A 13,654-nucleotide genomic window follows, 5' to 3' on the forward strand; every position below is an offset into this window, starting at 1 on the left:
CCTGTTGCTCCAGGCAGCTTGTCACCGCCTGTTGACTTGTGTGCCGCTGGTATTGACTGCATAGCCTGTCTGTTGTACTTTGTGTGTAGTGGAACTATCCACCTTCAGTGCCTATTAGCTGTACATTGTGTTTAGGTAAACATTTGCATACCTTTGAATGTTAGCTCCACATTTGAGTGCAGTGGAGAAGTTCACTTATTGTTCTGTTTGCTATTTTGTTAGTTTCACCAGGTGGAGTGGGTGCTGTGCTCTTTGTGTTTTTTTTGTAGTAAGATTCAACCCTGTTTAAAACGGTAGATAGGTGTAGGCCTCCTTTTGAGGACCTTTTTATTTTAACTTGGTTTGTTATTTTCGCAGCACCCTCGTCCACCCTCCTTTTGTTCTTTTTGTTACCTGTCTACATCTCATGTTACCAATAAACGTTACCTTGTTTAAGATCTACCAGTTGTGCCTATATGTTTATGGCCCCCACACCCCTAGACCAACAGGGGGGGTCGTAACACCTGATATTCAAATACTCACCAACATTCAATCTGCCTTTTTCTTTTTTATTCATGTCACAGTTCCAAACTTCGCTTCGCTTCATGGCTATTTACAATGAAACCAAAATATTTAAGACAATCTTAAACTAGAAGTAGAAAAAGCTGAAAGAAAATAAAAAGCTCTTGAAGCAAACTTTGTGACAGCACAGTTATGACATGAATGAGAGAAGCAAAAAAGATTTTTGGGTGAGTATTTTTTCAAACCACTTTGTGTTCACCTTGTCCCTGACAAGCGTCAAATAGGACAGCTTGGTTCAGGGACCATGCACTTCAAACTCTGATGCTGTAGGAGCATCCTCTACATCACCACAGAGAGGGCTTTTGAGGCAGGTGCACCTTTGGAAAAATCCACCTGAGAGTGGACTTAATGTTGAACTGCACAGAAAAACAACAGAAGTTTACAATCACAAACTGATATAAAGATTATTAAAGATCTTCTCTCTATTCTGCCACTGCAAAAAACTACTTCCTCTGCTGTACAATAAAGTTGTTACTTGGTCAAATTATTTTTAGTAAATGAATTCTAATGATACGATTTGCTGAACCCAAACTCTAAAATCCTGCTACAGTTTTTACTTACTTTCTTCTGAGAACTGGCTGCAGTGGAAAAGTGTAAACTGTGGATATTTCAACAGGAGTAGATCTCGTCCGTCTTTCCTCCTCTCTGATCTCCTCATACACTCCGTTAGGCTGCAGGAAAGGAAGAGGGGATTGGTTTGTATCAACATCAGCTGATTTCACAAACACTAATGACACTGAGATGTCCCAAATTCACTCAAACTCACCTCTGTCGTGTTAGCATTCTCCACAGGAGGTTCTGAAAAACATGCAGTTCAGTAGATTAGGGTCACTGTCACATCTGGTTGAGTCAGAGACACACACACCCCTTTCAACTAAAATTATTGAGAAACTAACAGGAACCAAAAGTAGGAACTAAAAGTCCCTTTGTATTCCAAAAACATCTGAAAAAGTTTAGGCAAACATTTCCAACAGTGAATAAACTTTACCTTTCAAAGGCAAGGTCCAATTACACATGATTTGTTAACAAACCAAAGTTTGTTATTTGTGAGAATGTTTGTTTCATGTTTTTTTGTGTGACAAAGTTTTTAGATGTCCACTGTGCTTTGTTATGTGTGTGTTTCCAGTAGCCTCACCTTTGGGTTTACTGTTCCTCTTCCTGCAGAATATCAGCACAGCCGCTGATGATACGATGATCATGATGACCAGAACCAGACGCACATACAGCAGCACACCTGTGGCTGTTTGAGCAAAACACCTTTGTTTTACACTGACACTTCCTGATTCATTATAAAATATATCTGGGAGCATAATGGACTCCCAGGAACATGTGGGACCTGAGTTCATGCAGTGTTGTCAAACTAATAGTAACATCAAATAAATGAATTAAATCCTATAACAAAAACTCTATTAATAATCACCATAAATATAACTTCTATACAAAAATACACATTCACCTTCTTGCATACAAACAGTACACGCATGTACGAACTTTACACCAAAATGCAAATACATAAACAAACAGGTTCTACCTGCAAAGATGGATGGAGTCTGACATTCAACAATTAAATAACTGTAATCAGTGTTGATACTTTTGGTTAGCTGATTTCTGTTTGCGACAGGGATTGATTTGTTTTGTCACGACCAATCAGTGTCAAGTTACATATCCTGTGGCTGTTAGAGCAGTAGAGCTTGTTGGTCAGTTGGTTTTACTCATTTACACTTCCTGGATCATTATAAAATACATTTTGGGAGCACAGGAACATGTGGGACCTGGGTTCATGCAGAATTGTCAAACCAATATCAACTAAATATTTAAGCTTTTAAATAATTTTCAATTAAAACTAACAATGAAAACAAGTTCTGTACAAACAAGCAAACACATTCATTGACTTGCACAAGAACTTTACACCAACACAAATGCATGAGGGCATACTGCGTCTACCTGTATGCAAAACTAATTCATAATAATTTTCACTGTGAAACTCATCCAACCAAACTGTCTACAGACACAGTATAAACTTTAATCAAGTACAAGATGAAGAGACTTTCGACAAGAAAAACACAAACCAGAAATGCTCATGAAGCTCAGGGTTTGTGGGCTGTCAAAGGGCGTGACAGAAAAATGTTTCAGTGGATCTGAAACTCTATTTGAATGATGTAAACATACCTGTATCTGCTGTTTTCTGTTGCTGCTGAGTCTGCTTAGCGGTTTCAAGGGAGGCTGATGAAGGTGTGGAGCTTTCTGAACTAGAGCTTAAACTCTGTGTGGCGGCTGATGGGACTGATGTTGAAAACGGTCGGAGAGTCCACTTTGGTTTAGAAGTGATTGGAGCTGTGAAACACAAAGAACAGAATGAAACAATCAGATTCTGATTAATCACACACAAAGAAATCCTGGTGATGAGATGATCCTCGCAGAAAACTCTGTGGTGACATTTTATTCAAATAACACAGATAAGATAGATTCTTTATTAGTCCCCCATAGGGGAAATTCAGGTTGACATAACAGCACAGAGGAATGTATAATAACATCGGCAAACAGTCAATGCACCAATGATTACCTGGTGCATTAAGCTGTAAATATATTTGATAGATAAACTTAATCTGTTATATGAAACATCAGCAGCCGTCAGTGAACAGCTCATTTAATGTCTCTCAGTAGAAACTCACCATCTTCAACTCTGATGTCAAACTCCTCATATGAATCTGGAAACAAAAATCTGTCCAATCTACATCCGTACCGTCCTGAGTCAGACTTGGCCAGATTTGTGATGCTCACATACAGAAGTGTGGAAGATATTGGAAAAGTTCCTTCTTTATATTCAATGCTGTATCTGCCACTCTGAGCTCTGTCACCATCTGTTTCAACGAGGATGTCTTGTTCTTCACATTCTTCCTTACAGAAGATCTTTCTGCTTCCAGAGAAAGTGAAGAAACATGTATGTGTGATGTTTCCTCCCTCCTTTACGAGGATATCTGCATCGATGAGACCAGTGTTTCCATCATGCAGTGCTGTTGAAAGATGAACAATCAATAGTTACTATTTTCCTGACACGGCAGTCTGATCATTTACAGATCTACAGGTTCCCACTGCCAGAAAAAATATCCTAAATTGTGATTCTGTCAACAAAGATTTTAAAGTTGATTTGTTTGGTCATGATCGATCAGTGTCAAATGACGTATCAGTCCTAACCTAAAAAATGAACCGATAAAATGTTTTATTATAAAATAATACATTTTTGTGTTTGTTAGCTTGATCAGTCATTTCTCATGTGAAAATGACATTGTTGAATGTAAAACAAGGTTTTGGTGAGTTGCTTAACATATTCACAGCTCTCGGTTTGCCAACACGGTTGCAGTTCCTCCTCTGGAGCTGGTCTTTTTAAAATTACTGACTAAAGCAAGAAGCACTGACTCTGCGTAGCACTGAAAATGTTAACAAGATTTATTTTGGTTGCAACCTGCAGATTTCTCATTTCATTAAATGAACTACATTTGAATCAGTAACTCATACCAGACTCAGAACATTATGTTTAACCACCTAAAACAACAGACAAAGCTTACTAAAAATAAATTAATAAAAATGCATTGATAAAAAGACTGGAGAGTGTACTCACTGAGACAGAAGAAGCAGATCAAAGTGTGACAAACGTTCATGTTGGAGGCTCTGATGGTTTAAAGATGTCTCTCTTCTTCACAGGCAAACCAGGAACTCTTCTCTTCTTTAAATCATGGAGTTCCTCCTCCAAACCTTGCACACTCAACTCCCCTCCCCTCTACAATGTTTTCTTTATTCCATTATCTGCAAATTTATGGATGACTACAGTATGTCTACACTGCTGAAAAATTGTGCAACCCCCTCTTGCAGAGGTCTGTAAAATAGATGACTGAATAAAAGAGGGATAAATATATCTGTGGTGGGAGGATGTGACGTTAAATAAATAGAAATAACCTCACTGACATAATTCATGTAAAAAAAAAAAAAAAAAAAAAAGACAAAAAAAGTTAAAACCAGTCCCGAGTTAAACACCTTCCCCTATGCAGCGGATGAAATCATGTTGAGTGTGACGTAGCTTCAGTGGAGACAGACGGACGTGTTACAGCAGAGAGCACAATACATGTAAATTCAGCAAGTCCAGAAAAAGACCTGTAGTAGTTACAATCCTGCTGCTAGTTGCCAAAAGGAAGAGTTAAAAAAAAAAAAATGAGGACATACTACAACTAGAGACTGGGCAGAAACCCCCTCCAACTGTAGGACAAGAGCTCACTGAACTCCTACTGTTGTTGCGAGAATGGCCTCGTTTGGAGTTAAAGCGGGAATTCTCTACCCAAAGAGCTGAGAGCTATGGCAAGGAAGAGTCTACACGACGACATGGGTCACTTGGGGATAGATCGACCCACCGATCTCCTACGATATAGGCCTAAAATGGCCGCAGAAGTGGAAGCTAAGATAAAGACATGTGACCGCTGGGTACAGAGGAAAGCCCCGCCTCAAAAGGCTGCACCGCTTGTCAACATCCAAGTTACTCATCCTTTAGTGTTTGTCTGCACTTCCTTTCAATTGAACCACCCAGAAGAAACGCAATCAATGTCTTGGTGATTACAGATCACTACACTAAATGCAGTGGCAGTACCCACCCCCAATCAGATCAAGCTAGCAGAGGGATTGTTTTGGGTGATACCTTTTTGAAAAACTCCGACACATGAATTAACATGACACTGTGAATTTTCATCAAGCTGTAACTCAAAGGGGAATGTCTCGCCAAGTAGTTAGGGGAAGTGGCCCAGTAAAGGTGCAGTTGACAGGGTCCTTGTCTTTCACTTCCTTGCCTTCTGTGAGATTCTGCAAGAACTTGGGAGTCTTCAGACCGGCTGGCTCCTGTTGGAGAAGAGTGTCCTGAAGTGGCGAGCCAAGCCCACGAGACGGATTAAAGGGACAGAGAGATACTTAATCATTGTTGATCAGCGAGACTTGTTGGACAATCGCATTTACTTGCCCCACACAAGGAGTTTGACTGAATGAGGAAGCACTATTACATTGCACAGGGTCAATGGATTCAACACATCTGTGTCCAATTACAGGCACTATAAAATAGGATTTCAAAAACCATAATAAGGCCAAAGAGAAATGAATGCATGCCTGACTTATAATAGACAACCAAGTCAAACCTGAAATAAAATAGGATGACACGAACAAGCTAGTTACTTACCTGACAGGTGGCTTCCCAACTAGACCTGAAAGAAAGAGAAACAATTGAACATTAAAAAGGTGGAATATGTTTGTTTTTTTTGTAAATGATGTGGCATTATTGTTGTTTTATGTGCTGAATGTTATAACCAAAAAAAAACAACTAACTGAAAGACAAAGAACAAAATAGAACTGTAAGATGCAAGTATAAATATTTTATTCTCTTACCTATTCAAACCCAACCAGTGAGTCAGTGTCTTCTTTCACCTTTGCTGTCTGATGACCGTTTCTCCTGAGCGACCTGGACTTCTGATTTGCTGCCCCGAGTGTTTATCCTTATTTTAATTGTAATATCAGTAGTTTAATTAATTCTGGTCATTACAACCCCGCGACCCTGTAATCAGGATAAGCAGTTGACGATGGATGGTCATTACAAAATGCAAAAATCTGCTAATGTAAGCAGATTCTTCTACATCTCAACTTTTTCAAGTATTTAAAAGAGTTTGTACTTTGTTAAAAATTCTCCCCAGAGTTGTTGCGTTTTCTTGACTCATCTTTATCCTAGAAAATATCACTTCCACAAGACTTCTTGTCTTGTTTTTAAATAAGACCTGATAAACCTGCCATGTTTGTTTAGCACAAACACACCAAAGCAAATTTATCAAACCTACTTGGCAATAAAGCTGATTCTGATGAAAAATCTATAATTATATCTACTATGTTTGAAGTTAAACAGGAAACATATGATACCACCAGAGCTACTGAGCTTAATGTCAATTCAAGAGCCAGTAGACACTGATGAACTTAGAGTTGAATAAAAAGACTGATAAATTGATTCTGACTGACCAAAGCTTAAATATTTAATAACATCCAAACAAGAGTTTAAGAGACAAAAACTACAAAACAGTTGATAGCATCATTGTCTCAACCCGCTTCTTTATGAGTGATCTAAACATGTAATGATAGAAAAAGACTAAAAATGTCTGTCAACCTGTGTTGGTTTTGCTGCTCACCACATTAAGGACTAATATCCAGTCAGCTGGACATTAGTCAGGATTTTATAATGCAAGACAATCTGCAAGAGTTTGATGTTGTCTCCTTTTAAAAAGCGACTTTAGATAAGATGTCTTCAACACTGGCAGCTTTGGAGGAGGCTGCATGATGTTGCTCCAGAATCAGTCCTACTACACACTCCCTACCTGACAGATTTGATTTATAATCAAAGAACAGGGCATCTCTATAGGTTTAACTAAAACACATGACTTACCAGCAGTGTCAGCTTCTTGGATGACACGACAATACGATTTAATCCTATACTGTGGTTTAATATTATACCAATTTTTTGCAGGACATTAACTAGTGACAAGGGTAGTTAATATTTTTGCACGGTGAACTTGTGAAAGAGTTAAAGAGACAGTAGCATCTACAGCTTTGAATCATGCAAAGCTCCATACAGGAGTCACAGAACTACAATATAGGACTGGAAATGCAATAAAATAGGTCTCCTTTAAATCTGTTATCCTCTCTTCTCATGTCCGCTGTCTTTTCAGTACGAAATCACTGTGGCCCTCCTCCAGCCCACTCATTTCTGCTTATCAGATTTTTGTTTGCTGCCAACATAAGCGTCTAGTTTGCTCACTTGCTTGCAATAAGGTTAGACAATAAGACTTGGGCCAGATAAGAAAGTGAACTTGAACTTTTACCAACATTTTTATTAACAGCAAAAACGGACACCAATTAGAATACAAAAGTTCCACCGGAGTGAGTCAGGGATCGGTGCAAAATAGAGCCCCATTCTGTTACCAGAACAGAGACCCGAGTCGACATGAAAACCATGTGATGACTTTCACCTCCTTTTGGACCTCCTTTTATAGCTCTGTTTCTTGGCTTCATATCATCTCTTGGCTCTCTTTCCTACTGCACCTGAATCTGGGAAACTCCATGGCTTCCTGCTCCTCCTCTCTCTGTCCTTTGCATGCACTCTGCTTGATCATGCCATTTCATCCATAACCTGACTTTTATGGAATAAACTGGTGTTGTTTGTGCTCTGTGCTAGAAACAGGACATTCTTACTGTGATGGACTATATTGGTGTATGTTTTGTAATACAAAATCTGCTTCTATATTTTCCTTTGCAAGTATTTTTGATGCTGCCTCACTGTGCTCCCTCCCTTTTCTCCCAAAGCACACGAACTTGCTCACACACACAGACGTGCTACTGCTGAGCCCCGATGGAAGACACACACGCAGCTGTAAATATCAAATTTGCATTTCTGTAATTATATTTTTTTAAATCATCACGTTAATATCTGAAGTCACCTGCATCTGGTCTTCCTCTCTGAGACTGTCAAAATGTCTTTTTTTTACGACCTGCTAGGATCCCGATCATCGCCGCTTGTGGCTATATTTATATTTATTTCACACATCACCACAGGGGCGTTGTTAGGCGAGGCAGCTGTACAGTTGTAAAAATCCACCTAAGAGTAGGTGAGATCTGGAAGAAACACACTTAGAACATGCAGTGTGAGAATTTCCTTCTCAAAACAGTGGAAGTTTATCATCACAAAGTGAACTGGTTCCTGTTTAAAGTTTGTTAAAGGCCACAATCTTCTCTCTATTCTGCCACTGTAAAAATATACTGTTGTCTGAACCAAAAGCTAAAATCCTACCACAGTTTTTAAGTACTTTCTTCTGAGAACTGGCGGCAGTGGAAAGTGTAAATAGTGGATATTTCTACAGGAGATCTACTTTTCTTTCTTATGTGTGTGTTTCCTGTAGCCTCACCTTTGGGTTTACTGTTCCTCTTCCTGCAGAATATCAGCACAGCCGCTGATGATACGATGATCATGACGACCAGAACCAGATGCACATACAGCAGCACACCTGTGGCTGTTTGAGCAGAACACCTTTGTTTTACACTTCATGGATCAATATAAAATACATTTGAGAGCATAACTGGACTCCCAGGAACATTTGGAACCTGAGTTCATACAGTGCTGTCAAACTAATATCAACTAAATATTTTAAACATTAAAATCAATACTTTCTAACAAAAAAATCATTCAAACAAAAAATGAATACAATAATATATAATAGAAGTTCTTTACATAAAAGCATAAACATTTATGTACGTGCACAAGGACTTCACGCCAATACACAAATACATGAAGGCATACTGTCAGTATACAAGTCAAATGGGTGTTTTTAATGGCATAATTCATTAGTTAACTAGTAAAAGTGATCTAACCAAACTGAATACGAACACACTTAAAACAATAAGATACTTTTGACAGGGAAAAAGAACAAACCTGTAATGTTTATTAAGCTCAGGGTTTGAGGTCTTTCAACAGAAAAAGTTTCACAGTGGTTCTGAAACACTTTCTAAATGATGTAAAAGTACCTGGACCTGCAGCTGGTGTTGTCTGTTGCTGAGGAGTCTGCTTGCTGGCTTCAGGAGAGGCTGATGAAGGTGAACTGGAGCTTAAACTCTGTGTTGTCGTCAGTGTGGAGGCTGATGGGACCGATGTTGAAAAAGGAGTCCAGTTTAGTTTAGAAGTGAGTGGATCTGTGAAACAAAAAGAACACAATGAAACAATTAGATCCTGATTGTTCAGATACAAAGAAATCCTGATGATGAACAGATGCTCCTTTGTAGAGAACTCTTTCAAACACAAATCCTCTGCAAACAGTCAATGTTTCAATGTATTTAAATCACACAGTACACACTACATGCAGCATGTAGTTTGGTGCAACTATAGTGTGTTCATTAGTGTGACAGTTTGAGTTCATCAGATAGTTTACATGAACTGTTAGTGTTACAGGACCATTTATCAATGTTCACAATGATGAAAATATGCAGCTGTAAATATAATTTTTAGACTAAACTTATTGGGTTAGTTGAAACATCAGCAGCTACCAGTGAACAGCTCATTTCATGACTCTCGGTAGAAACTCACCATCTTCAACTCTGATCTCAAACTCCCTGTATGAATACCGAGTCCATCTGTCCAAATAGCATCTGTACCGTCCTGAGTCAGACTTTCAGCATCAGATTTCTGATGCTCACATACAGAAGTGTGGGAGATATTGGATACGTTCCTTCTCTATACTCAATGCTGTATCTTTCACTCTGAGCTAAAGAGGTGGTATTATGCTCATTTTCAGGTTCAAAATCTTATTTAGGGGTTGTACCAGAACACACATTCCTCAGAATGTAAAGACAGATAAGCGGTATGAAAACCTTCCAGCTGTGTTTTCCTCTGCCGTTGCTGCTGCAGCGGTCTGTGTGACGGCGGGAGCAGAGGGCTCTGTGAGCGGGCGGCTGGCCGCAGCCACTTGCGGAGCTCCTCAACTCAGAAAATATACAAGCACGTTTTTGTTCCGCCATCACTTCTCGTAAAACTAAAAATATTGTAAATCTACATAGCTGATTTCATCTCAAAAATTCTCAGAAGTGGATGTAGTGATGAAATCCGATACAAAAAATTATTTAGATTTCATTTTATCTACAAATATTCACAACGTTATCTGATATTCTACAATTAAATTCAGTGATTGATTAACTGTATTTAATATTGATAATTCAAAAATGTTTTAAAAAACTGCAAATTGAAAAAGGTTACATGAACTCATTGAACTCAACACATGTAAACTTCCCACCGCGGCTTTTATGCAAACAGTGACGTTCATTGAGATCAGACTAGACTGTACACCAGGTTTGAATTGATAATTAAACTGAATCTCCTGCACTACCACATTGTGTTCAGGTAGGCTAATTTCTGTTTTGTTTGTGTTTTTTGAGGGGTGGGGTTAGTTTGATCACTCGTTCCTCATGTGAAAACTGCATTGCTGGGGGCCTCTTTGTTTATTAAATGAGGTTTTGGTGTGTTCTGTAACATATTCGTGACTCAGTTGATCAACTAGTTCTCTCTTCAGCTTTAAGAAGGTAAACAAAGTGGTTTATAAAGCAAGTTAATTAAAGCAAGAGGCATCGACTCTGTAACTCTGAAAATGTAAGAAATAAGATTTTTGGTTGCAACTTGCATGTTTCTCCATTAATCTGTAGTGTGCAGAAGCATCAGATTAATAAATTTACTTCCTCAAAAGTCTACAACAAAAAGAAACTATGAAACAAGTAAAAAACATTTTCAGAACACACTTGATTGCAGATTGTCAGGCTAAAACAAAAGAGTTTTTATTTTAATCTTTACATTTTGAGGAGATAACTAGTGTTAATGAACTACATTTGAGTCAGTGACTCATACCAGACTCAGAACATCACGATTAATCACATAAAAACCACAAAGACGGATAAAAAAAAAAAATTAAAAAAAATGGATCAAGACTGATGAGAAATGAAATGAAGCAGTCCAATGTTAAAAATCTGCTGCAAAGCTTACTGAGCAACTACAAATAAAGAAAAATGATTGATAAAGAGAAAGAAAACAAAACTGATAGAAAGTGTACTCACCGAGGACGAAGCAGCAGATCAAAGTGTGACAAACGTTCATGTTGGAGGCTCTGATGGTTTAAGGTTGCCGCTTTTTCTTCTTCACAGGCAAACCAGGAACTTCTCCCTTTTTTAAATGACTGAGTCCCTCCTCCAAACATCACACACTAAACTCTCCTCCCCTCTATATTAATAAAGTTCAAATATACAGGTTAAACAGTACAGTAAATTACTGCTTCTGTTCTAATACATTCTTTTACCAAAGTTATTTTCTGTCTCTTCAAAGAGATGCTGTTTGTATGTGAACAATCAGGCTGGGGAATAAAGTGACAGGAGGTTTGTAATATTATTGAATATTTAAGTTAAGAATATTGAATCAATATATTCCCGGGGTGGAAATATTGAGTGTTTGGCATCAAAGGATCAGTCAATAAACACGAATACCTTATACAAATCCCTCATCTTCACTGTTAACATTAAAAAAAAAGTTTTAACTTTTTTCCCCACTATTTAAAAACTTTGTCACTGACTGACAATTTGTCACCAACAACATTGATTAATGTTAGCTATAACTGACATAGTTTACTGTTAATGTCACCAAAACAAAACAGTTATTCAAAATAACTTCATTGAAATGAAAAGAAAAAAAAAAAAACACCTAAGCATCCTGGAGTCGAATCATGCAGAGTGGATTTACTCAGTGAAGCTCGTTTCCCAAAGTGTGACTGCTAAATGGCTATCAGTGCAGAAGGGAAACATTTTAGTGCCTGTGTATACTTGTACCTGAGCAAATGGCAAATAATGTCCTGAAAACTTGAAATAAATTGCATGACATCAAAAAAAAAAAAATAAAAGACCCAGTGGTTAAAGCTGATAACATAAAGCAGCTTCATGTTAAGAATGAGTTTATATCCGACGCTGTTTGGCGAACACAGAACGTCACAGAGGGCTTTGAGCTGAGCTGCCGCTAACGTTTGTTTAGCTTGTTTTAACTGATAACTTAAACTAAAATCTGAGGACTAAAATCCAGTGGCTAGGTTTGCAAATTGTTGGAAACATTTGGTATGAAGTAAGTAGTTCTTTTTAAAAGGAAACAACCTGCCATTTGCGCCAAGCAGCACCTACTTTATGGAGACAAAAACAATGGCTGTCTCTTCCTGCTTCACTACATTTAATTTTCCTTTATTGGTTTTTCTGCAAAGAGCCTCCAGCCAGTGTGTACACAATGTACCAAAACTGAGAAGTCATCCACGCATCTCTACTTAATTCACACATCAAAATGTTCAACTACAAAATGTTTTCACACATTCAGATATACTGATACACGAAGACAATAAATTTGACCCAATTTATTCCATACATCACAGTGGTGTTGAGAAAAGCAGCTGTACCGCTGGAGACATCCTTTTGAGGTGAGGTTACTTCAGTTCTCTTCAGTCTGAAGGAAACACATTTAAGACAGTTTGAGGACTTCCTCCTCAAAACTATGGAAGTTTATTATCACAAACTGACCTGATTCCTGTTTCAAGTTTGTTAAAGGCCACAATCCACTGCAAAATAAAGTTGTAAGTTATTTTAGTAATTTCATTATAATGATACCGTTGAACCCAACGCAACATGCAGTTCAGAAGATTAGGTCCACTGTGAAAATACCTGGCTGAGTCAAAGAGACACATTTTGCTTTCAAGCAAAAAGTTCCAATAATTAAAAGGTACTAAACTATGTGTGGCTGTTTGAGCAGGAGAACACGTTGGTTCTACACTGACACTTCCTGGTTCAGTTCAGGCAGTGTTGTCAAACTAATATTATAACTATATACACACAACAAAACAAAATTATAAATGCAACACTTTTGGTTTTGCCCCCATTCATCAAATATCTAAGACTTTCTCTCTGTACACAAAATGTCTTGTGAGCACTTCTCCTTTGCAGAGATCCCTCCATCTCACAGGTGTGGTATATCAAGGTGCTGATCAGACAGCATGGGTATTGCACAGGTGTGCCTTAGGCTGGCCACAATAAAAGGCCACTTGAAAATGTGCTTACATTACAGGGAGGGAAAGAGCGCTAAACTTTTATACACAAGTAAAAGCACTGTTATGTTGATATATGATCATATTGTTAAATTAAAGAGCACCTTTAGGCTACATAATAAATTTGTCTAAATGCCAATATACACATTAACAGAATAAGACCAGCTTCTTTTCTGCTGCAGCTGCTGATCTTGCGACTATCTTCTGCTCCAGAGACACAGATTATCATGTGACTTTTGTTCTTACTCTGTAACGGATGAGTCTCTGTTGTTGCCAGTGTCTAATGGGACTGATTTTGAAAAAGGAATAAATTACAAAGTAATTTTATTAATAAGAAAATAAGCAAAACCAATATGTGGGAAGAATCTGTAGTACTGAAGTCAGTAGGAAAAAATAACGAGGTCCCACCGGAACCCTGGCAG

At 38.1% G+C, this 13,654-nt stretch overlaps 1 protein-coding gene and 1 long non-coding RNA gene across 2 annotated transcripts; both read right to left on the reverse strand.

Moving 5' to 3' along the window:
- Window positions 1–440: 440 nt before the first annotated feature.
- On the reverse strand, window positions 441–6,076 carry LOC123974845. The gene is made up of 8 exons (XM_046055804.1): window positions 5,980–6,076; window positions 4,181–5,798; window positions 3,234–3,575; window positions 2,731–2,895; window positions 1,697–1,801; window positions 1,328–1,359; window positions 1,123–1,232; window positions 441–917 (listed from the first exon to the last, which is right to left on the reverse strand). Exons 2-8 carry the CDS (start codon window positions 4,218–4,220, stop codon window positions 797–799), a joined length of 915 nt encoding a protein of 304 aa, XP_045911760.1. The 5' UTR covers window positions 4,221–5,798; window positions 5,980–6,076; the 3' UTR covers window positions 441–796.
- Window positions 6,077–12,533: 6,457 nt separating this feature from the next.
- LOC123974846 lies at window positions 12,534–13,165 on the reverse strand. Its single transcript, XR_006825945.1, has 3 exons — window positions 12,853–13,165; window positions 12,712–12,749; window positions 12,534–12,637 (listed from the first exon to the last, which is right to left on the reverse strand). It is a non-coding gene; the product is annotated as an uncharacterized LOC123974846 (long non-coding RNA).
- Between the last annotated feature and the right edge of the window lie 489 nt (window positions 13,166–13,654).

The sequence above is a fragment of the Micropterus dolomieu genome, linkage group LG08, assembly GCF_021292245.1.
Source record: "Micropterus dolomieu isolate WLL.071019.BEF.003 ecotype Adirondacks linkage group LG08, ASM2129224v1, whole genome shotgun sequence".
In the NCBI taxonomy this organism is placed as follows: Eukaryota; Metazoa; Chordata; class Actinopteri; order Centrarchiformes; family Centrarchidae; genus Micropterus; species Micropterus dolomieu.

Coding starts and splice junctions, on each gene's coding strand:
- LOC123974845 (XM_046055804.1), bottom strand. CDS start 4,220: ATGAACGTTTGTCACACTTTGATCTGCTTCTTCTGTCTCA. Junction 1,360..1,696: donor GAGGAACAGTAAACCCAAAG/GTGAGGCTACTG, acceptor CATGTTTTTCAG/AACCTCCTGTGGAGAATGCT. Junction 918..1,122: donor CAGCCAGTTCTCAGAAGAAA/GTAAGTAAAAAC, acceptor TTTTCTGTGCAG/TTCAACATTAAGTCCACTCT.